Source organism: Onychostruthus taczanowskii, unplaced genomic scaffold (genome assembly GCF_017590055.1).
Source record: "Onychostruthus taczanowskii isolate IOZ18803 unplaced genomic scaffold, ASM1759005v1 scaffold28, whole genome shotgun sequence".
NCBI lineage: Eukaryota > Metazoa > Chordata > Aves > Passeriformes > Passeridae > Onychostruthus > Onychostruthus taczanowskii.
In genome coordinates, this window is record NW_024500128.1 from 3,534,196 (window position 1) to 3,559,475 (window position 25,280).

General features: G+C 38.8%; 1 protein-coding gene across 1 annotated transcript in view; it reads right to left on the bottom strand.

The window, feature by feature from the left end:
- Window positions 1-4,390: 4,390 nt before the first annotated feature.
- Window positions 4,391-25,280, bottom strand: part of CPNE4 (copine 4) — a 178,601-nt gene continuing 157,711 nt past the window's right edge. The window contains exons 12-15 of the mRNA XM_041407781.1: window positions 17,680-17,731; window positions 13,285-13,418; window positions 10,997-11,233; window positions 4,391-4,546 (exon numbers count right to left, since the gene is read on the bottom strand). Of these exons, the coding sequence (XP_041263715.1) occupies window positions 4,415-4,546; window positions 10,997-11,233; window positions 13,285-13,418; window positions 17,680-17,731 (555 nt within the window). The 3' untranslated portion in view covers window positions 4,391-4,414. The remainder of the gene's footprint in view (window positions 4,547-10,996; window positions 11,234-13,284; window positions 13,419-17,679; window positions 17,732-25,280) is intronic.

The following is a 25,280-nucleotide window of genomic DNA, read 5'->3' on the forward strand; positions in this document are numbered from 1 at the left end:
TTTTAGAGATCTGGAATCAAGGCGCATTGCAAGATCAAGTAACTTGCCAAGCCATGGCAGATGTTCCCAGCCAGTAAAGAGGGCTCCCTTGATCCTAGAGAGCCTTGTTGCCACAGCATGATGCTTTTCTCACGTAGCATCCTGCACAGCTGAGGTGACACAGGATTTCCTGCACCAGTAACTTGGAAGTAATACATGGGGGCACACATTTCTGAGAGAAAAATTTCAGTTCTGTACTTTCCCCCTATTTAGCATGATGCAAAATAAACCTTCTTGTTGTTGTGGTTGTTTTAGTTGCGTGCAGCTTGCCATGGTGCTAAAGAGGCACGAACTTGTCAGGTTTGTGTGTGTGAGGGGGGACTGTGTGTAGCAAGGTGACTGCAGCTCTGAGTGCCTGCTCTAATCAGTGGGACAAGAATTCAAGTGCCTCCTGAACGCAGCAGTAGAAGGCTTTCTGCACAGCAGTGGAAATGGCTGCCACTTTTTTTGGAGGAAAGGAAGGGCACCCATTACAAAAAGCTTTCCCACCAGTCTGCTACCTTGGGTACTCCTCAGAACTGCAGGAAGTGAAAACACCACTTTTGAACTGTCAACCTTCGGAGGAGAGGTCACCTGGGTTTCACCTGATCAGTTTGGAGGATCTCTCCAACTTTGCAATGAAATTGGAAAAAACAAAAAAGAAAGGGTGGGAGTGCAGCCACTGACGGTTTGCAGTGAATGCTGCAAGCAAACATGCAGCTGGGCTGACAGTTATCATTCATATAGCTCTTTAATTGCTGAAATTGTCTCTGGTATAGTGCAACTCCTCAGCTCAGGACTGCAGGTAAAAATAAGACCTATGTGAAGGACAGGTGGTGCTATAAACTATTTTTCTGTGACAAAAATGGCACTTTCTGTAAATAAAATAAAATAAAAAAAAAACCCAAAAAAACCCCAAAAACTTGAGAAGTGTAAACTTATCTTAGGAATCTTCCAGTTCATCCTTCCCAAAAAACCCCCCACAAACAAACAAAAAAAAAACAAAAAAAAACCCCACAAAAAACGACAACCAACCAAAACCAAACAAACAAACAAAAAAAATTGAATACTGCATTGTTTATTATGGTAAAGTCTTTATATGGAAAGGTTTTACCTTAGGGTAATAAGCACTTAGCAGTGTATTAGCACTTTTTTCAAATCTCTTGAAGACTTAGTTTCCCCTGCAAACTAAAAATGCAACTCATCCCAGTATCTGGCTCAAGAATTATAGATGTTAATTTATTTTGGGCTAATAGGAGTTTTCTGTGACTTTTCTGCTGTTTGAATTGGATTTGAGATAAAAAGGAAGGCAGGGTTGTAGTTGGAAGAGAATATATTTTAGATCATTGGTTATCTCAGAAGGACAAGATGTAATTTATTTTAAAGCAGTTTTCAGAATTTAAAATGATCCATCAAAAGGCAGTAGAAGTTTAAATTTGCATAAAAAATCTGCAGGAGAAATTGATGGGAGTTCAGCCTAAAGGCAGAATGGCCTTGCTAAAACCCTAAGCAGATAAAACAGGAGGAAAAAAAATCCCATTTCAGAGATATATTCATACATTTAATGAGGTTACCCTGCACAAAGTCCACAGTATTTTATTGCAGAGAGTAGCTTGGAGCAATGAAAATAACATCCAAAGCCTCATTAGAAAGCCTTTACCATATGGCCAGTTTTGTCTTCTGTGCATCCTACACCAACTCACCACACTGTTACGTGTTTGTCTTACATGCTAAGATCTGTACATTCTGAAGAAGATTTCCAATTGATTTTTCAATACCATGAAGGATTTTTCAATACCTTTCCAAGTAATTGAGGGCTCCTACAGAGTTGCTGACTTATATCAACCACTGATAATGATTTGTTTTTAAGTAGAGAGCATTTATAATCTGGATTTTGTGAAGTAAACAGAAATATCTGCAGCAGCTGGGGTTCTAAAGACACTTATATAGACCATGTACACACATGAAAATGACTGATGGTTTCTATAGCTCAGCATACAATAGCCTGTTGATCTCTGCATTTTATGTGATGCCACATTATAGAAGCACCTCGTAACACCTCTGGAAATGAAGAGCTGTAACTGCCCAATTCTATGTAACCATAAACACTTAAAAAATTAGTTTAGTCAAAGATCACATGTACGAGAAAGACAATTTATCTGATTCCTAAATTTTCTTGCTGAAAGCTTTCTTTTATTCAGTCTGGGAAATTATAAAGAAAAGGCTGAACTTCTCCTCAACTGTACGTGACATCCCTTAATGCAAGTGCCAGGGTAATGTAATACTCTTTCCATGGTGAGAGCACCATCATGCCTCTGAGGAAGGATCTCAAATCACTTTTTAAGCCCCTGTACTACTGTGAGATATTTATGATACATGACAGTGACCTTCATTTTACAGAGGAGGAATCTGAGGTGCAGAACATTTAAAAATCTTGGGCAAGAAAACAAAATGAGGTGCTGGAGGAGGAAAGAACACAGAGTCATTGATTTTTCAGTCCTGTGCTTTAACAGCTAGAAAATGCTCCTCCTGAGACTAGGGAAGGAAAGAAAATAGGGAGGAAGTGGGAATAAAACTAGAGGTGTTGGATGTAAGAATTAAGAGTCATTGGCAGAATGGTGTATGACACGTAAGGGGAGATCACAGTAGCTTCCAGATGAAATACACCCACAGAGGGAGAGATGTGCAGCCTGGCAGGGTAAGCTCTCAAATGAAGTGTCAGCCATTACATGGAAATGTGGATTTGAGATCTATCCGTTTGGACATCTCCAGACAATTTATACCCATGACCAGGTAATTCTGGCTGCTGCTCAGTATCTGATCAGCTGAAGAAATCTTTACAAGCAAGTGTGAATGATGGCACTGCAGAACAGAGATGGGGCAGAACTGAATGTGCTGGGGAGGCAGCCCCATACATCTTGGCTATCCCACTGCCTTCATTTAAGAGTACAAAATCATCAATCAAAGCTGATCCTATGGAAGATACCTCTAAAGGAGAATCAGGGAGCTCAACTACTGTTACCTGAAAACTCATTTAAAAATACGTATTTCTTAACCAAAAGCCCTTGCTCACAGGGCAAGGTTTCCAATATATTCAGCACTGGCCCCAAACAGCTTCTTCAGGAACTAGCAACAAGAATGTTTTCAATTCAGTGGGAGTACAATTCATCCAAAATTGTGCCTTTTGGATAATCCCACAGAGATTATTTTTTGTCAAATTTTCTTCTTAGTTTTTAACAAGTCACATCCTTCAAACACAGAAAATATTGATTTAATTTCTTCACTTACACACAGAAATATTTCAATGGAAAGTGCAATCCAGCACCATTCTGTTCTTTTGTGTACTCTTTTATAAAAAAAAAAAAAAAAGGTGGCTTCAATATTCTTTTGGTAAAAAACAGTTCTTCTATCACACATGGGTGATCTGTGTGAGGATGAAGTTACAAATCACTGTTTGTCACAAAATCAGGCCATGCAAAATTTCATTTGGAAAATGTGCCACACAGAGTTGGGTACTGCATGTGAGATTTAAAACACAAATGAAACAAAATAAGAATTCCCAAACAGGAGAGGTTATAAAATTGGATAGCCAAAATACATCCTATTTGAAAGCCAGCCATACTGTTTGGATTAAGTTGGCATGTTTAAAGATATGCGGTCCCGATGGATCATTCTCTCTTTACAGTCAGATCTCTTTACAGCTATGGTCTGAACACTTTGTAACAGCTGGATTTGTCAGGCTTTGGAAAAGTTACTACTCAGGCCACAGACTGAGTGGGCTCATTTGGGTGTCCATGTTATAAGGTGCTAAAATTAGAAATGCCCATGCTTTAGGTCAGGTATCTATTGAAACACTTTATTACCATTCCCTTGGAATATGGAAGTTGAAAGCAGGCAGCCTTGTGGCAGAGAGAGAAATAAAGACAACTGCAAAACTCTGTTGTTTTTATTTTAAACATGCAAAATACAGTTCATGCATCTGCCATTTTGAAAAATCTCTCAGTTCATAGCAGATTAAACCAAAGACATTTTGGCTATCGACTCTCAATAAATATTTCAAAATGCTTTACAGTGTAAATATAAGAAATTTAGCAAAATTTCAACAAACCTGTATAAAAACCAGATACAGATAACTTTTTATTTCAAGGCAACATGCTGTAATGTAAAGAATTCACCTTTTTTTTTCTGGATTTTTTTTCTCATAAAAAGGTTTCAACAATACAACCGCTTGACAGATTTAAGCCTTTAGGCTACACATGCAAAAAAAAAAAAAATTAGTTAAAAATCACCAAAACGTGCTATTTTTTTTTTTTGTTGTTTGTTTCATTTTTTAAATACAGTAGTTGTAGACAGTAGCATTTTTCTTTTTTAATTTTGTAAAAGAGTGCAGGCAGGTTCATGGAGCTAGTGTCCTGGAAGACTCGTACTCTGACATACATTTTGGTTTTATCCCTTTGCCATTGTAATAGTCCACGACTTGGTTTGGAACTTCAGCCAAAACGCTTTTTGCTAGAGCAGCTGGGGATGCCTGCAGGAAATGGTAGAAAACACAAGCATTAACCTGGCTAGAAGTGCCGTGGGTTTCAGAGCCATTGGTGCCATGAGATCAAGGGAGGAAGTATGGTACAGAGATGGAAAGCAAAAAAGACTTAAAGTGAATCACACTATTGCTGAAAACTCATTTTATGAGTCAGTTATGGAGCTGTAGCTGCCTCAAAGTACACTAAGCCAAAAATGCTCTGTGTGATTCCAGGTCCATTTGGACAATTTTAAGTTCAGGGTAACTGAACTTCCCTGCACTCTGGGAGGGCACCATATCACAATAAAAAGCTGCAAAGACTTCATTCATCAGTGTTCAGCAAGGAACCCCGCAGAGCTCCAAGCTGAACATGAATGGACAACACTGTGAAAGGCGGGCCTTCATCACCATTCTGTTCCTCAGAATCTGGCATGGGGTTTTAATGGCTGGGAAAGTTTTTAATTCAATAAAAAATACTTTGTGTTTATTGGAATTAAGCCATGGTTACAAGAAAGTTTCAGTCCTAGGCTTGGTGGAGACTTTAAAGCTCTTCCTGCAATGTAAAAATGGCAGGTGTCCACCAGACTGAGAACTGATGACCCTGAAAGGTAGGGACAGATACAGAGATGGCCACTGGCTTTCACCCCAGGCAGGGAGGAAGGCTCCCCCTCAGTGCAGGGAGAAACCCTGCCCTCCATCAGCCACACAGAATTGCTGCCTCACACCCTGAAATGCTTTATTTTAAGCAGAGGGGGCTGTGGATGTTTTGTGGGCAACCATTACCTGTGTGTGCTGCATGAACATTCCTCAGTCCCTGAAGTCAGCAGTGACAAAGCTGGACTCATTCTCCCATGCACCCTCTTGCCCCATGTTTTGGATTTTCTTGTTTCTAAGTGTTTGGGTAGAGCTGGTTCCACGTCCTCAGGAGCCAGCCTTCTTGGCCATGTTTCCTTTTAGCCCACCACAAAAAATGCAGTAAAAATGCAAACACTTAAATGTCATTTTGAGAGGTTTAAATTGATGTATTTATGTCCAGAAAGCGCAGACTGCATCTCAGACAATGCATGGGAGCTCAGCCAGTGGCTGGATCACATTTCTTCTGCACACCAAGCACTTTTTCCCAAATTAATGAACGCTTTTTTCCTCACTCTCTGTAGTGTTATCAACCAAGTTGCAAAACTACCATGTCACAAAGTGGTTGTATTGACTATTTTTTGACCTACTCTGTTTCATGGGGTGGCATCCTTATCCTTACAGAGTCTTAAAATTTGGCTTACATAGCATGCAAAAAGTAATCTATTTGTAGGCACACTAATCCAAAGGTGAAGAAAACTCCAGACTATTAGAAATTTCAGTATCAAATGTTATAATACTGCAAATACAAAGATAATGCTGGCAAAATCAGAAACAGTTGGGTTTTTTTTTTCCCCTGTATTGTTGTATTTTGACTCATGTATGGGATTAGTAACAAATAAACTTAACTGCTGTGACATTTATATCAAAATATGTGTGCAGCCAAAAAAGCCTGGAACATTTCTGTATGAGCAAACTGGCAAAGCATAGAGCATACTTTATGTGTCAGTGCAGCAAGTGTTCTAAGGTATTACACAGTAACAGAACCCATTCACTTTAATCCTGAAAAGGGAAATGCATTGTTTTCCAGAGCTGCCCAATTCTTGCCTAAACCTGTTTTATAGAATCATGAAATGATTTGGGTTTGAAGGAACCTTAAAGTTCATATAGTTCCAACTAAAATAATCAGAAAATACCCCTTGGAATCACACAAATGGCTGATTTCTACTATAGTATTGAAAATTACTGTTTTTTAAAATCTCCTTCCCAGTGTGTCAAAGCTGTACATACCTTAGCCTGCCTCTGTGCTATCTTACTAAAAATACAACCCTACACAGAGGTAAAAAACTGGGAGTGGGGGAAGAGCCCTGAGCCAGTGCTGTAGCAATCTGGAAACTTTGCTCTGTCTTTAAAATGCTGGGCAGGAGCATTGCCATCAACTTCTCTGGATCTGTGCAGTTCACATGTTCTGAACTTTAGGCCAATGACAATCACTGCTGTGCATCATCCTCCCTCCGCCACTTCTCTCTTCTGATGCCACATCCATTCCTCCTGAAGGAAGGGTCAGCCCTTCAGAACAGGCTCTGTCAGGGCTCAGATGCACAGCTGAATCACTGCCACTTCAGGAGCTCTCAACTGAAAAGCCTTTTATTGAGGTTTAGGCAAAAACATTTACTGTGCCCACAGGCTCACAGGCAATATGTGCCCCACACAGGATTGCCCTGGGGTAACTGGCTTGAGCCGTACTTCAGTCTGAGCATGGGCAACTGTTGCATAACTGAGTTTCATCATGCCAGTGATGTCTCTTGGTCCTGGGGCTCTTTCTAGCAGGGAACATCCTAAAAACAGGCTTGGGGTTGGCTTCCTCTCTGATGATTTGGACCACCTGTACCTTACATAATTTTTGTGGTGGTAAAGCACTCTCATTTGCAGATCAGATGGTGCAAAGCAGCATTTTCATCAGTGAGGCTTACACTCAGTAACTTCTAAGCCAAAACACAGACCCATTTCATCAGTGTTGTGAAAAGATTGCCTTTGCTGGATCTTTACCACAGATGGGACATTAAATTAATATTTTACTGTAACATTTTCTCCACTGCTTGAAGAGCATTCTAGCAATAAGCACCTCAGATGAATAGTTATCAATTGATAGCTGATAAACAACAGTGAGATCAGTCAGCAGCAGGAAAATAATCCCCTGTGATTCCATAATTGGTGTTGGTTCAGTTCTTTAGCTTCACAATGCTTCACCTTTAACTACAATACATAGTGCAAAACATTGCTCCTTGCAGTGATTATGAGCTGTGCTATCCACTCTCCTTTGTGATGTATGTTATTAAATCACAGCTGTTAACCTTTGTGATTAAATAAAATGAAGAATGGAATACAATCTACCTGTGGCATCAGATTTGTGCCCAGTAAATATATCATACATCCCAAAGGCAGAAAATTTCATTTCTTAAAATAGGACTGTGAATGCATTGAGGCAGGTGATTTTCTTCAGTGGCGTTTCAGTGACGGAACATCACTGTTTTGTAGTTTCAGGTGAAGGACACTCACATTACTGGGGTGGTGATGATTACAGAGAGAAAAAAGTCACGTGGGTTCAGGGAAAATCTGTTTCCTTTGTTTGATATGTTCCCCTTTAGTGAATGGCATATGTCACCCACTATACAATGGGACATGTTTTAAGTGTTAATGGTTACCTTGATTTTATCAAGCCTCTACAACTATAGGATTTGCCAAGAGTCACTACAGTTGCTATTATTATTTTGATGGCTTCAAAGATACTCCATAAAGAGAGAGAGAAAGAGCTTAGATGTTTTACTGAAGTACTTCTGCTGCACTGTATCACATAGGAGATGAAACCCCTATAATAGAGCCTGCTGTCTACACTGAGTCTTAAGCCAGTAAAACATTGATGTGGGTATAAGATTTTAGGTATGTGAATGACTAATTAAAATGTGTTAAATGCCTCTTTGAGTGCTGTGCAGGCTCAAAACCTTCTCTGAAGTTAAACTTATAAAATAAAAGGGATTCAGTCTATAGATTATTTTTACAACTTCCTTCTCCCCCCTTCCATTTCTCAAAGGGGAAGGTTTTGCACAGATTATTTTTGATCTCTTTGGATAGATATGAGATTTTGAGTTCCAAGCTGACCTGAGAATAGAAGTAATGAAAAAAAAATATTGCTTGGGTCGACTCCAAGGGAATTTTGGTTTACTCTTCCAGCAAAAAAAAAAAAAAAATGCTCACGCATAACATTTTCTTCTCTCCTTCTGTCATTAATAGATATATGGATTTAGGAATAAATAAATACTTGATTTATCAGAAAAACCTATAAACCTTATACAATTTGATTTTTAATCTTTCTAAAAAGACCTTTCAACTTTTTGTTTTTTCTACTTAATAAATTAACACAAGGTACATTGACAAAAGGAATGGGATTTTTACCTAAACATGTATTTTGCTTAAAGCTGTCAAAAATAATATGCTGATATATGTAAACTCTTGTGTTTGGTCAGAACTGATCTAACAAAAATCTCCCAAATGTGTTAAATCTGCATTTCCTCTGTGGGGAAAAATAAATTTGAATCAAAACATCACACTCATTTCTCCCATGAAAAATTATTTCACTAGCTGATGTATGGTCTTTTGTTAGTGCTAAATAAGCAAGGAAGATGTGAATGTCACTTTGTTGAGAGAGAGAGATTATTTGGGATATGACAATAAAGAAATTCAACCAGAAGTGACTATTGTTATGAGCAGTCATCCATTACACTGACATTTGCTGAAAAGCTGAAAGATGACAATAAACAGACTAAATATCAGGTTGCATAAGATATATTAACTTTTCTGATAGAGCAAATACAAATCTATCTCTATACCTATATTATCTTTGCTACTGAAAGAGGGAGAAAAATATCGCTATTTAACAAGAAGAATACATAAAGAATGCTTTCCTCTCCAAGTCCTGGGGAAGTTAATCTAAATCAGCTAAAAAGAATATATGCTTGTCATTTGACCAGTTCTGGCAATAACGATGCCACAGATTCAGTCACAAGTTAACACCAGGGGCACAATATATTTAGAGCCCAGAACTGCAACTGTCTGCGCTAATCTATTAAACCCAGGATGATTTTAGCTTTATAATAAAAACAAAGTGAAACTAAAAATAACAAATGTAGCTGGCTTTGCCAGTTCCTTGCAGAAACATGTTTTCACCTAATTAAAAGTAGCTCTCCCACTAGCCCATAAATAACTCAGCTCTGGACACTTTTCCAATGACTACAGTGCAGCGCTACACACCTTGCGATTATGTGCTGAAAGAATCACAAGCTCTGAGGTGGTTGTGCTCATACTTTGATTCAGCAGGTAGGTGGCTGTGTGCCCCTGTCAGCACAGAAATGTGAGTGTCTACAACTCAGTAGTCAATCTGCAGCTATGTGGCATGGTGGCACCAAACTAATAGCAAAAGGTGAGTTCTCCCTCCTGTGTGCATCCATGGCTTACATAAAGCTAGAATGAAACTAAGGAACAAGTTTGTTTCTCTTGCTCCTCAGTAGAGTTTGTGAAAGTAAGAAGTGTGATAGATCTAAGGCAAATATTGCAAAATAGTATTTTGAAATGAGAAAAAAAGAACAACCCTTGCAAAGAGCAAAATTAAGGCATTTTGGAAGTAGCAAACAGAAAAAAAAAGCTCATGTAGTGACAAAAATCCCAGAAAAACCAAAAGAGAAGCTAAATTTAAAAAGAAATGTAAGCAGTGCAAACCCATATGCAGATCAAAACCAGCCCAGAGTTGAGAACTTGGCTGTGACATATCCAAATCTAAGGATCTCTAGTGTATGGGAGCAGATTGAAAAGAGCAATCTCATGTGGAGAATGACTCAGTTGCACTGTGAGGTAAAAAAAAAATCTCAAATCAAATACTGAGGATATCCTTCCTAGACAGAGCAAAAAACCAGTCTTGAGAACCAAATAAATGTAACAGAAGTGAGAGGAAAGAAGGGAGAGAAAGATGGAGAAAGCGAAGGAAAGGGATGGGAACAGGATTGCAGAGGAACATAATGCATGCCTCCATATGGAGGAAAAGGGCTCTGAAAAACCCCTCTGGGTGTGGGAAAGCCCCTTCTGCTGGTGAATGCTGTGCCTACCCTGTTGCTGAAAAGTCCCTGGAACAGATGGTACAGTGCAGGGCAGGAGACTGAGAAGAAAAGTTCATGACCAAAGCTTTACTTTAGATTTGGCAATTTAATGCTGGTTCTGCTCCTTTCTTTCCTAGAATGTCTTCTACACTACACTGGCCTCAGTCAGAAACAGCTGGCTGAGGGCACAGGGAAGCTCTCAGTAATGGCACTTTCTTGCCTGTGTTCTTGTACAGAATTTGGGAAAGGGTTTGGAGGTAACCAGGATGCTGTGGGTGGATTGTCCTGCATTTGAGAACTCAGGGATCAAACCTCAATAAAGAAAAAGCCTCCTGGGGAACACTGTGAGGACAAGTTCAAAGCCATTTCATCTGCCTAAAGAAATGAAGGAATGGAAAGCAGAATACAGTAGTTCTAATAGAACAGATGCAAAAGAGAATGGAAAACAGACACAATGAAAAATAAGGCAGGGAAAGTAACCAAATTAAATCAGGCAGAAAGTGGAAGCAAGGACTGGCACCACAAAAAGCACAGGGATTGTGCCTCATCTCTTCCTTTCCCACTCTCACCAACTCACTAATGGAGCATGTTCTGATTCCTTTCTTTTTCACTATTTCTGACACAATAATGCCATAGACTTACTCAACCCTTCATGCATATGCAAAGCTGAGCCCAGCCTCATGAATCATTCACTATACCCATTCACCCTTCTGTGGCAAGGATGGAAAAACCAGCTTACATGTTTGAAGTTCCTAAATGGCACAAACTGGACAATGTCTCGAAGCACTGGCTCGCCCTTGGGAGACCTCAGGATGCCGTCATCACCGTCCAGCATCTGCATGTCACTGAAGTCAGCGTTGCCCACCCCGACGATGATGACTGACATGGGGAGGTGGGAGGCGTGGACGATGGCCTCTCTGGTGTCAGCCATGTCTGTGATGACCCCGTCCGTCAGGATCAGCAGGATGAAGTATTGCTGAAGTTGTTGGACAAGAAGGGAAAAATTATGTCGTTAGTTAACAGTCCAAAGCTGCTTAACCTTTTAAGTTAAAAAGTATAAAAGTGTTTCTGGTAACTCCCTCATGGACCTTTTTAAAGAGAAAAGAGCCTTTTTATTGACTATATAGAATTTTCCATTCCAAACTCCTCAGCTACTAATTTCTCCTCTGCAGAGTAATGGGGTCTCTGAGGAGAGCAAGGCAGGAATATATCCATCTTCATACTCTTCATACAGAGCCCCAAAGAGAGGCTTTCTCATTCTTCAGAGGAGAGCAAGCAATTTGGTGAGCTTGTCATTTCTCTCCCAAATCTGCAAAGCCCACTGAACTGGGATCATGATGTGACTTGGTAATGGTGAAGAGTGGCCCTTACTTGAATCCATTATTAATTATTGGGCAGCTGAAGTAATTTATAAGAAATTTATAGTGCATTAATAGGAAAAATGAACAAATCATAGGATTTGGTCACTCTGCATGAGCAATACCAACACACTAAACATTAATAATATTTAGGTGCATACAGTGGTAAAAACTCAAAGTGTTCCAATCATCTTGTCCTGCCACAAATAAAACATGCAGGGAGAAAACTTAATCTTGAACATTCGTACTATAAATTGCTATTCAGATAGAAAGGGGAAAACTTAGGTATAGAATGAAGGAACTTAGTAAGGCATATTAGATCAGAAGCAGCACTGGGAATAGAGTGAGCCACCTCAGGATTAGGTGGGTATGGAAATTCAGACATAGCAATTCCCTATTTTAGGACTGGAACCCTAAATACTGTCAAGGTTCTGGAAACATCAGTGGAATCACAGAATCACAGAATGGTTTGGATAGGAAGGGACCTTAAAGATCATCTAGGCGGAACAGATGATGAAGCAGGGAGAAGTTCCACTAAACCAGGTTTCTCAAAGCTCCATCCAGTCTGTCCTTGAACATTTCCAGGGATGGGGTAACCTTAGCTTTTCCAGGCAACCTGTTCCAGTGCATCACCATTCTCACAGTAAAGAGTTTTTTCTAATATCTATTCTAAAGTTATCCTCTTTCAGTTTGAAGCCATTACCGTTCGTTCTGTCACTACATGCTCTTGTAAATACCAATCACAAGCCCAGACTCATGAACAGAAATATTTGATAACTGCTGCCCTAGAAGTGCTGACTTAAAAAAGGCCCAGCACATGAAGAAAGCTTAGAGAACGCTCTAGGCCAGGTGATCATGCTCATGCCAGTGCACAGCTCTATTCTGTTCGGTACTTAGGCACTTTTTGTGCTGCAGTACACAGTGTCTCTCTTACATCCCTTACTCCTTTACAGCACTGCTCTTCTAAATGGCTCAGACCTACTCGCTCACATACTTTCTCTTGTTCTCCCTTTCTCCCATTCTGTATTGAAGACAGGATCAAAATAAACTTAATGCATCTCAAGAGTGTACATTTAAAACATGATCAATATGTAAGTCTTTTATCTCGAGAAATCTGCCCTAGTGTTTTTATCAGGTGCAGGATAACAGATTTGTCTTCCAATTTCTAAAAGGCACAAATTACTTGATCAGTAATAACAAGCTGAAAACTGTATCCTTACCATTTTCAAATGAATTGTTGGAAAAGTTCCCTAGGTGAACAGAAAAATTTTAGTACAGCCTCTGCAGGAGATATGAAATTGGATAGTCTGAACTAGGAATCATTTGAACTCATCTCTTGGTACAACCAAGACTTTTAGGGCTTCAATGCTCAATTTTTGTAACCTTAGTAGTGCCATTTCTATTTCCACAGTGAAGAACTGGGTGTGCTACAGTGAAACAGCCCTAAAAGCAGGAAATAGATCAGTGGGAAAAGAGTTTAAAGCTGTGACAATCAAAGCTAGAAAGACTGGATACACTGTTCCACCTGACAGAGGTTTAAGCTGCCTTCAGTGAAGGCAGTTAATAAAAACTGGGAAGGTGCAATCTGCATTAAAAGGCCTTGATGGCCTACAAGAGATCCATCATCAGACAAGGAAAAAAGGGCAAACACAGATTTTTTTTCCCTTACCGAGGCCTCCTTGGTGTTGGTCTCCTCTGATGCAGATTTTGCCACTTTCTGGATGATGGGAGCAATGTTTGTCGGTCCGTACAGCTGCAGCTTGGGAAGGCAACTCTGATAAGCTTCCACAACACCTTGTATTCCTGGCATGAAAAACCAAAAAAAGAAAAAGAAATGTGGAGCACATTGCCTATATCAGGCTTGTTCAAAATGTAAATGAAAGGTGGCTTCTTAATGAACAAATTAAAAATACTACATGATAAGCAAGGACTAGAATCTTAAGATAATTTCCAGGAATCCATCTCTAGCTGTCTTAAATCTAGTTTGTAATATATAATTATTATACCATGCTTCTCCTTTACAGCAGCTTTTAATGTCTATTTTTCATGTATGAGCTTGCAATGCCACAGCTTCCATTCTTCTCAGTTTAAGATATGATAGCTTCCTGATCAACAACTAAGATTCATGATCAAAGTCTAAACACACATTAAGAAACACTTAAACAATTCTTTCTCCTCTTCAGATAAATATTTTTGTTTATCATGGCTGTTGCCAACAAACTTGTCCTTTGTACTTATGCCCTAAAGCTGTTAAGGAATTCAAAACATCTTTTCACTCTCCTGTGCTAAGAAAATAATTTTTCAGGGTTAATTTGCATAATCACTCATAGGTTGAATTTGACTATGACCAAAAGCTGTGAAACCTTGAAAGAAACAGCAGGATGCTTTGCAGCCTACAGAAAAATGAGCTTCAGCTGAGAAATTTTGATGGAGAACTAGCTATTTTTGGCTTTTTCATTTCAGGATATATAGTGAGACCAGGGAGCAAAGACTTCTTTGCTGACACACTTGACAGATCACAGAATGGAAATTGGTATTTTCAATCATTGAGAAGAAGGATTTCTTGAAGTGATGCACATTAGCCTCCCCATTCAGAACTCCCAGCTTACCAGACCTAAAGGATTAGAGGTCTAATGTTGGAAAGAAAGTGATAGACTGAAAAGCTTTGCAAAGGATGCTGAAGACTGAAATAGCTTTGGTAAGATCCTAAGCCAGTTTCAGTTTGCAGGGAAACTCGCTCACTCATGAGATTTTTTTTACCCAACCATATTTACAGGATAGATGGGTGCAGAGTTTTTGCTAACAAATGACAGGGAGTTGTAACTGTTTTATAACGACACACATACACTCCTATGAAAAAGTGGTGGAGAACACAGTTTTCTCTCTTTAGAGACAGCTACAGATATATTTTTCCATTGCAGTGCCAACAGACAAAAGTACTTGCTCCAATTATAGCTGCATTGGCTGAAATGTAAAGTAGTGTTACAAAATGTCCCTTGGTAATTCCAATGACTAAATTGCATATTGCAAAACTGACCTTTTGGTAACTCCCAATTTTAAACTTGCTAAGGATTTCATTACATATACTTAATGATGTTGCATGAAGGCCTCATAAATCTTTCCTAAGATGATGACAAGATACACCATACTTTTCTTCTTATGCAGTATAATAATGTAAGATAAAACTTACTCCCTGCATTCCACAGAGATTTAGTGTTGTTCATGTCAGAAAGTTGCTCTCATCTTAGAAAGAGACACATTCTAGAAATATAATTTCTTATTTGATTTCTCAGATTGATATATTTTAGAAATATCTACTGTCTATCCAATCCCAACTCAACAGAATATGTGAGGATTACTTTGTAGCTTGATGTCCTTGTACTCCTTTATTTTAGGCATGTGTGCATTTTTTTTCACAGTTCAACTCTTTACATTTTTATTTGGAATCCACTTTCAGCATCTCCAATGAAATACAGTGTATGCATACATATATGGGTTTAAGATAGATGTGCAGAAACATTCATTCAGACTAGAGGTTTTTGCCTACTTTCTTCCTCAGATAATAAACTAAGTATTAATTTTAAGACTATAAAAATAATATACTACAAATATACAAAATATAATACTATAAATACTATAATTTTCAAGAACGGAAATGGTAACATGTGAGGATATCCATATTTTATGAATTCCAGCGCTCTGCATATCAATATCTTGTCTGTATGTAGAGTGATGCTTCACACTACCTTGTGCCAGGAAAAGCTCTGCTTCCACAGAGAAAAGGATTTCATTCCTCAAAGGGAAAATAAACACACACATTTTTATATCACATCCAACCGCTGTTTCTTTGTTTAAAACAAGATATTCTTAAGCAACTTTATTTTCTGGCAAGTATGCTAGATATTACAAGGTAAAATAGTGTAATCACTAAGCACTTTATCTCCTTACTCTTGCATCCTGTCTCCACATGACTTGCTGATGTTAGTGTTCCCTGTGACACCTAATACAGTGAGAGCATCTAGAAAACATCACAGAACTAACAAGCACCCTGACAGGCAGATGAACAAGCTGCAGCAGAGGAATAAACAACACATTTTGTGGTTTGTCTCCCCTTCTTGCTTTCACCCAGGTTGATATTATTTAAAAAGGTATCCTTTTAGATAAATAAGTGCTTTTAATATCCTGCAGATACAGGTGCAAATGCTGCAAAATTTCTTCTCCGGTATTCTTTCATGTTGCAACAACTTTTTTATGTTTTCTTAGGCCTAGAACTCCTTTCAGCCAATGGGCTAACTCAGCAGATAACTGAGTCTTATGCAAAGATACAAATAAAGTTTAAATTATTAAGTGACATAAGCAAAGCCTCATAGAGCAGCTGCTTCCTGTTTTTTTTTACCCCCTTTCATTTCCATTGTTGCATTTAGTTTTGCACACAGAGTGTGGTTTGGATAGTAAATCCCTTGCTTACAGAGGGTTTGTCTGTCCAGACTGTGCTGCTGGCACCACCTAGATCTGGCAGCCTTTTCAGTCAATAAAAATCATTATATAACAATGGCAGTGTGATAAAAGAATTAGCCTTTAATTCAAAAGAAGAAGCAAGGGCGGGGGATAAAAATAAGTGTTCTTTGCATGGACTGCTAGAGCTTTTCTCTGTAGTTTACAAAGGGTCACAAATATCCTGCAGTCAGATTGAGAAACAAGCTCTTTTTGAACACTACACACGTAAATATGTTATCACCTAATGCTGACCACTGTTAACTGTTTTAATGACACATTATTAAATACGATGGTCCAGATGGAATGCTGATGTTTCTTTTGCTTCCCCACTCCATCCCCACACTGAAGTCTCAACATCAAGCTGGCTTACAAGCTTACAGGCACTTCTAGATGCAGACATGTAACTTCTGCTCCTTTCAACTCCTTAAAAGCACTGTAAAGAGCCGTGTGAGCACATCAGGCAGCTGCAGAACTTATGCCCAATTGCATTTCAAGCACATGACCTGCAAAGGCTGGGGCAATCCAACAATTCAAGTGCAACAACAAAGCAGGAATGACCACTGAACCAAAACCAGGTCTTGCATTTAAGATGCATGAACTCTGAATTCTTTTAATGTCTCTCTCCCTTGAATTGCTTGTCCTCTCTTCTTTTCCTCACTTCATTTCTCTACATCTTAGTTCTCATCCTGAACATGTTTGCTGCCCATGCCCAAAAGAAAGCCACTAATAAGCCTGAGAAGGGCTGAAAGGAGCAGCTAGAAAATTTGAACAGGAAGAGCATTTTGAAATATCCAGTTCATTATTTGGATGGAAGCAGAAGGATAAGGGGGAATAACAACCTGTCGATTTTAGATAGCAGTGATCACTTGAGCAAGACTCTTAACTGTTACTGGGTTTAGAGGTCATTTTCCTGTTATTGTCTTTTACAAAATGTGTGAATTGTGGTAGGAGATTTTAAAAAGACAGCATTAGTCACTGCAGATCTCATTTGCAAATACAAGACATAGAGCAACATCTGCTACATAAATCTGGCCTCTGATTACCAAGGATTAATGACTATTGGTAGAACACAGCAATATCTTACACTGTAGCCTCCTGCTGCATTTGCTCTCAGGGAAATAGGTTTCTTTCTACCACAATAGTCATCAGCTGCTTCCCTGCCCTTGACTTGCAGCAGGCTATAGGTCTGGTCGAAGAACTGGCTCTAAATTGAGGAAATTTTTTGTTCACAGAGGTTCACAGCCTGCTTTTTCATATCCTTCTTTGCAGCACAACCTATGATGCTGAGGCAGCTGAAGATTTTAAATTAGTCTACTTCTCAGAAATGCAAGTGATTCCAGGAAGTCCAAGTGCTGAATGTCCATCTACTAATAATTCAGGAAATTATTGTATGGCACTTTCGAAGATTTCTAAAGTTAAGATCAATGGTCTGGTGCTTGTCAGGTCCCCAAATCCTAGCTGCCCTCTTTAATAAAACCACTTTGAATAATACTCAGGTGATGCAATAAAAAAATGCGCATTTTGCACAGAGCAAAACTATGGCAGTCTGTCCTTCTGTGAGCATTACCTGCACATTCTGGGTTGTCTTCATTGAAATTGATTGCAAAGTCATGAGAGACCTGCAGATAAATGGAAAGAAAAGAAGACTGTTGTCAGAAAAATTATTCCAAGAAGACTTGTGGTTAAACACTCTTGACATTTTTTCTGTGGTAAACTGGAGACCTTTCAAGCTTTCAGCTGTTAAGTGTGAAATACAGTCCCAGCTGGAGCTCCCTGCAGAACCAAAGTAGCAAAACTGGAATCAAACTGGTCAATAACAACAGCAACAAAACAAAACAAAGCAAAAAAAGGCATGAAGAAAACCCACCCAAATACATTTAAAAATCATATAAACATGGTGTCAGGATTGGGCTATCAATGCCAGCTCTCCCTAGCTCAGCATCTCAGACTGCAGGAGAGAGAAAGCAGGTTGTGATACAGCAGTGACTGCAGAAACTCAGCTCATTTATGCATCCTGACCTCACTGTGTGAACAGTTCCTCATCTAAGGCCAAGGAGTACTGGGAAAGTAATTTTACAGAGAAATCAAGGATCCACTGTACAATATTAGTGTAAAAAGTGTAAAGAGTCTAAGTTGGTTAAAATGTTAAGAGTATTCTGGGGGGTAATAAATAAAAAAATCCTGAAGACTCTTGGTTTTCCTTGCATGTGGTGAATATTCCAATCTCTCTCTCTCTCTCTGTCTGTTTCTCAATCTATCATTAAATCCGGCATAGCTGTTTTTTAAAAGAATTTACCGTGAATACAACAAAGTAGCTGATTTTCTAACAAAACAAAGTATCTTGTCTTTGGTGCCCTGGGAAAATAATATAAGACTTTTGTATTCTTAAATAATGCTAGACACTGTAAATCTCCAGTTCCAGAATTCCTCTTTAAGGTTGATTCTTGCCTGCATTTTTTTTTTTTTTCATATTCCTTTTTACTTCTTTCTTTGATCATTGAAAAGTGTTGATTCCTTTTAATCCCTTGGGTCTGAAGCCTAGCCTCTTAATTCTGTTTGTCTTAATTTTTCTTGAATGAAAAAGCTCAGATTTTGTCTCACAATGCATAATGTGTGAATATACATATATGTTTATATATATATCTCTCTCTACATGTATATGCATATGTGTGTGTGTGTATCTATATATATATTTGACTTGCAAAAAGTGGCTGAGAGTTTAGCAGGTAATTTGCATAATTTAAAGTTGAATTTAGGTGTATCATCCCAGATTTAAGAAGGCATTTATGTAACTGCAATTACACACATTTAAAGCTTTATAGATCTCTGTAGGGTCTTCAAAAGTGCCAACAGTCCCAGTGATATGGAAAGCAACCTCTAGTACAATGGAACCAGGATTATTTGCAGGAAGAGATTTATTTTCTGGATGCTGCTGTTTGGTTTGCTAGTTTAGATGTCTCCACAGCAGGCTATGGAAATTGGTTTATGACTAAGGGACCCACAGATGAAATATGTGACTGCAGAGAAGCTTCTGTGAAAGTGAAGTGGTGTAAGTTGGTTAATTACTGCCAAAGAGAGTTCTTCTTAGAGAAGTGGAATTTCCCCATCACATGCTAGTCTTGCTTACCACAATGATGCCTGCCATTATTAAGAGGTTAAATAAAGCAGTACTTCTACCATGATGGGAAAGGACTAAGCAAAACCTCACTGGGAAGTCTGCAGTTGCCTCAGCCCAGCCAGGCATTCAGCATGCCTACATCAAGCATCAGTCTTACTGAGGGTTTTACATGGTCTATTCAGTACATTCTACTTGGCCATGGAAGATAATGCAGGAAGTCACTATTTATGTTCCTCACTGAGCAGCACAGAAGATCAGGGCTGCCAGACACACTTCAGAGGTGCTCCAGAGCCCTTCTGCCTGGATGCTCTGGATGTCTCTCAGTGCACTTTGCCCAGCTGGTATCTGCCAGTCTCATGACCAGCTGCAGGCCAAAGGTAACTGCATCTGTCAAGAACTGTTATGGGAGTTTTCTCATTGATATTTTTTGTTGTTGTTCATTACCCTTTCTCTTTCCTTTAGGGTTTCTGTATTTTGCATTAACTGTGTTAGAAAAGCAAGAAGGATGGCAATGCATGCTTATGTATTGCAGACTGATTCTTCCAACACTGTGCCTCTTCAATGATTTTATTTCTTTATTCCAAATGCATTTGAAAATATACCTAAAGGAAAATACAAGTATTTTCAAAAGCTATGAATACAGTATTTCAATCTCACATGCAAGCATGGTTGGGTTGCTTTTGTTGCCATACCTCTTATCACATAATGCAAACAATTTATCTGGTTCAGAGCTATGGCACCCAGGCTATTATTTAACAGACAACAGTTCAGGCCAATAAGGAAAGCCCAAGTCTAGTCAGCCTGCACAATTATCCAAAAAATAATACTGTCTGAGCATCAGCTGCTATCCTCCTAAAGCAAATAGCCCTCATACATTGTCATCCTGATTCACAGAGCAGTGTTAAAATGTACCCTGAAGGCAGCACAGGAAACACAATCAATGTGCAGAAGCATTGGCCTGTTTCCTATGCTCTTTGAGTAATATATCACAATTTAAACAAGATTTAAGTATAATGTGAAGGAGAGAAATTTTTTGAGCAGCTCAGTGATGGTTCACAAACAGGAAATCACCACTCGAGGCAAGGCAACAGCATATATGTTTTAAACAGAGCTTCTCCAAATGCTCAGAACTCATCTCCCACTCTGTTAAGCAAAGCCAAGTGTGCTTCAACCTGCCCCTTTGCTGTCTTCCCTGTGGTGGCCAGAACTCAAGAGTGTCCAAACCAGCAGAGACTTCAGACTTATACCACATACTGAAGGCCTTCCTAAATTTGGGCTGCTACCTGGTAGGACTCCATGTAAAGCTCATCCATGTCAAAAGGTGGTTTGGATGAGACATTCAATGCTTTTGCTTTCCAAACAGTGCAAGGTGATGAGTTTCCCTCCTTTTTTTCTTTTTTTCCTTTTTTTTCCTTTTTCTAATTAAACATGCAGGGGCTTTGTGACTGAAGGGCAAACCATGCTGATGACAGAGAACCAAAAGCTGGTATATTCAATGGCATCTTTCTCATATTGAATGACACAGCCCTTGAATGACACTCCCAGAGCTAATAAACTAATGACAAAAAGGAGGCAAAAGTTTGAACACCTAAGATGCTGAAGACTGAGAAATCCTCAGGGGAAACAAGAAGACCCTTGGCTGTTCAGAAGCAGGCATGTTTATATAATTTACCAGGGTAGTTTGTATTGTGGATTGATCGAACAGTCAGGAAATCCTGGAATGTGTCAAGTCACACAAATACAGAATGGCTGCTTTACATCAGTACCTGGCACAGAGACCTTTGCCAAGAACTGCAGAGCACGGCCTTTGGTGGAATTTTTTTAATGAGCAATGTCCTCATAAAACCCTGAGTGTTTTGTGACTGGACTAAGTTTTTGTAACCCTGTACTAAGTTTCAGATATGAAGCTGACCCTCTGCTCAGCCCTCCTCTCTTAACATCAATCCATAAAAGGGAAGGAGAGAGAAATGCTGGCATGCTGAGGTGATTACATGGGATCAGCCTGGTGTTACTTGGGCTGCTGCACAGAACTGCACTCAAAGCCTGCAGCTAAAGACATTCACTTGCACTTGCATGAATCTTTTGCCTCTGCAGGACTCCAGATTCATTCTTTAGCAGATACCATCATGGATGTGGCATTATCAAACTACAGGAACTTCCTACACCAGGAGCACACTATTTCACAGGTAATTCCTTCAAGGCTTTTAACAAGCAAATTAACTAGCTCTACCATACATTATGATATAGATTACAGTGACAGCATTTCTGAGGATATGACAATTAAATAAGCAGTACAGAATAGTTTTGCTAAGATAGGTTATAGAACTATTGTTTTTTACCATTGTACAACGCCTCCTCCCCTGTCTGTACATATACAGTGACATACACCTGCAGTTTTCCATCAATGTGATGGCACCCATGAGACTCTTGGAAGAATCAAAATGATACTTCCACATGCTTATGGCCACTTTTGTAGAAAAAAATGGCATTTATTTAACACAGCAGGTAACTTATTTTCCTCATATTGGGATGCGATAAAATTCATCCTCATAGCATGGCCCTTGCTAAAAACATTTCTAATTTAGGCTGAAAGGAAAGGAGAATTTCCTAGTTGATGAGAATTTTTGAGATTTCTTAAAAAAAATATTCTATGAATTCAGATAGAAACCTCAAATCACAAACAAAAATCCTACCTTGAAATCTGAAAAATAATAAATCCCCCAACATTGATAAAGCAAATTGCTGGAAAGCTTTTATATTGTGCAAAGGTATTTTATTTAAGTTTCATTGAAACTTGTTATTCTAGTTTGGCCTATACATTCCTTAAACCCCTTTAACTGAATTTCCATTTCGAAAAAAAAGAAGCTATGGTTTTTATTTTCAAATTATGAATATGGATGCCTGAGTTCTGAAAATTAATAATAAGTTTTCCCCCTCTTTAAATTGTTGAATTAATTGAAATTAACCTTCATGTCCCAAACAGCTCCAGCTTTTCTCTGTGGTGATGGTACTAGAAGTATTTGACAAACAATCTGACAAATTTTAGGATTTTTAGGAATGTTTTCTTAATAATTTAAATAGAGATTGTCAAAAATCCATGAACAATAGATGCATACAAGTGTAAATGCCAAAATGCACTATGTTGGACACTTATCTGCGAATAAATTGAATGCTATTAAGCTACTGTCATTCAGAAAACTGAATATGAAATGCCTGCATATTTTGCAAAAGCTTAAGACACTAATGAATTTCAAGTACTTTTGGTCAAAAGCTATTATTTTCAGAATGCTCATTAATCAAATAGCTTGGGAGCTGGAAAGCTTGTGTTTCTTGCTAAGATACATTGTACATATTTCTGCTTGGCAAAGCTGGGCCATTTATTTCCCTTTATACTTCATTTTTGTACATGCTGCCCAAGTTTCCGTGTCTGAATCCAGCTTGCATGGATAAAGAGACTAATTCTGTTTTGTCCCTTAGTCTGCTACAAATCCTTTGTTTTTTTTTTTTTTTTGGTCAGGTTTGCATATATTTTAGGCATCTATCTCCTGAAAAGTGCAGGAATCATAAAAACCACAGCACTTCTCAAATCTCTCACCTGACCTACAAACCAGCGCAGGTTAGGGCTGTAAAGATGCTGCCCTGTGTCTGTAACTGCAGTGAGTTTGTCTCCAGCACACATTCACAGCAAAAGCAGGGAATGAAGCTTTCACTGAAAATACAGAAATAACCTGGACTCTCTTAAAACAAACTGCAAGTTGTTTAGTACCTATTGGGCGTCAGCTGCAATTCTCCTTTAGGAAACAGGCCTTCATTAATGGCAATCCACCTGTCATGGGGCTGACACTATTTGAACTTGCTTTTCATGTTAACAGTAAGTTTTGTGCTGCTGTGTGGTTTTTCATCTCCTTTGAGTCCTGCCTGCTAAGTGTGTGTGGTTTGCTTTCTTTCCTCCTCTTCACTGTGACCTTTCACAGCTGTGTCTGAGTCCATATTATCTACCACCTCTTCATTTTACATCAGACTTCTCAGATGCTTCCTTTCATTGCAAAAAAAAAAAAAAAAAAGAACCACAAGAAAAAAAATTCTGGAAGTTTTGTATGATAGATACTCACAAGGGAAATATTTCTCTCAGAGGTTTACTTAGATCAAGGAACAGGGTGATGTGTTTGTCAGGTCTTGGTGGAAGAAGCTCATATTGTTGAATATTAGATGAAAGATCTCTAGACTGATGAAGAATGATGTATATGGCATGTCTTGCTTCCTTCACTTTCACAGATTCCTTGTGCCACTAAGAAACTGCTGGTTTTCTACTAACTGCTGAAGTGTGTCATTTGGAGATGGACTGAGGGAAAATAAAGTCAACACAACACAGCAGTGTGCTCTTGAAATGGAAATTCTGTAGAAAACATATATAAAACCAAGATTTAAAGGGGTAGAACATCAAGAGATTTGTGAAGAGCCTGAAGAGATAGAAACTGACATTGCTGAGGAAGGAAGCTTTGTTATTTAGGTTGTATGGGAGCTCCATGGTTACTTAGGAACCCTTGGCAGTGGGAGTGATTTCTTCCATAGCCCTATTTCAATTTGTTGTCTACTGAAAGAAATAAAATACCAGATGCTGGACTGCAGAGAACAACATGCTATGAGCAGGTTAGATCACCTCATTAGGACTGGAGGCTTGAAAACAGACACTCTACATTAATGAGAAGCTGATTTATCCAGATGATGGAGTCACAACTTTGAAGTTCTCATAATGATTCAGCCTAAATTTGAAGATGTAAAATTGTTACACTAGTGGCACTGCTCTCCTTGAGTAAAACAAATGTATGGTATGTATAACTTGTAGTACCTGTGACTGAAAACATGAAAAGGCCATTTGAATAGCATGAGATCTCCACTGTTGCTGTGGTGTCTAGCATGTTTCCATATTTTTGCAGCAGGAAATAAGAAGTTAAGGAAGAAACTTGGGAGCACTTTTTTTCTACAGTCTCTGTTACTTTTAATTTTATCTGTTTCTTCTCCATTTCCTATGCATCTTTGCTATGTTCCACATCAAAACCTAATAATTTTTGGAGTTGAATTAACTTTATACAAGTGTAGACTAAATTACTGAAGGATTTTCACATTTATTGGTCTTAATAATGCATCATTATGAAGATGACTCTTCACTCTTGAAGGACATATCTTTGAATTCAGAAGTGCAGTCAAAGCCAATCAGGGACCCAAAAGTATTGATATAGTTTATTTTAAGAAGGCAGATACTTTTATGGACTGTAGAGTATCACAGGGAGGGACTGAACTACAGCTCAGATAACTCCTTATGTGGTTCCAGCTGGATGTGCCCATGACAGACACCAAGCTGATTATTTGTCCCCATCTGTGGCACAGAAGAGTTAGTCCCCTGCAATGTGGTTCTTGTCTTCTTCAAAGTTTTATTATGTTTGTCAGCTGTCATGTCATTTTGTCTTTGTCACTTTCTGTCACAAGTTTCCATAGCAGAGATTAAAGGTGTTGTTCTGGCCTTCACCTGCATCTCCATTTACTTTGGGATTTGTTTTATTCGGTCACACATATGTAATCCACAGGCAAGCAGCCCCACCTTCTGAAGTTTACTCTTACTTTTCCTGAACTTTGCAAAATCTGGAGGTTCTGGGTCACATTCCTTTTCTTGCTTTGGGAAGTTAGCAACAGACAGATTGTTCAGGAGAGCTCATGCTACAGGATAAGACTCTTCATTCATGCATGGACTACTAAGTTCAGTGCAAGTCTCTGAGTTTCTTAAGGGCATTTGTGAGGAAATTATTCAAACACTAATTCTGCCAAAGCAGAAAATCAATTGGTGTTGGTGATTGTAGGAACAACTGGTTACACAGACCCCTGAAGTTAGTTTCTGGCAAGACATCTGTTTTCCAGCACCTGAAATGTGCTCTCACAATCAGGTGAGAAGGATGATACTGGAGTCTAACAAAACTGGTACGTTGCCAATAGGCTCATGTGACCTGAAGCATCAGTGCTACCAGCTGATTATTTTGGCTAAGAAGAGCAGCTTT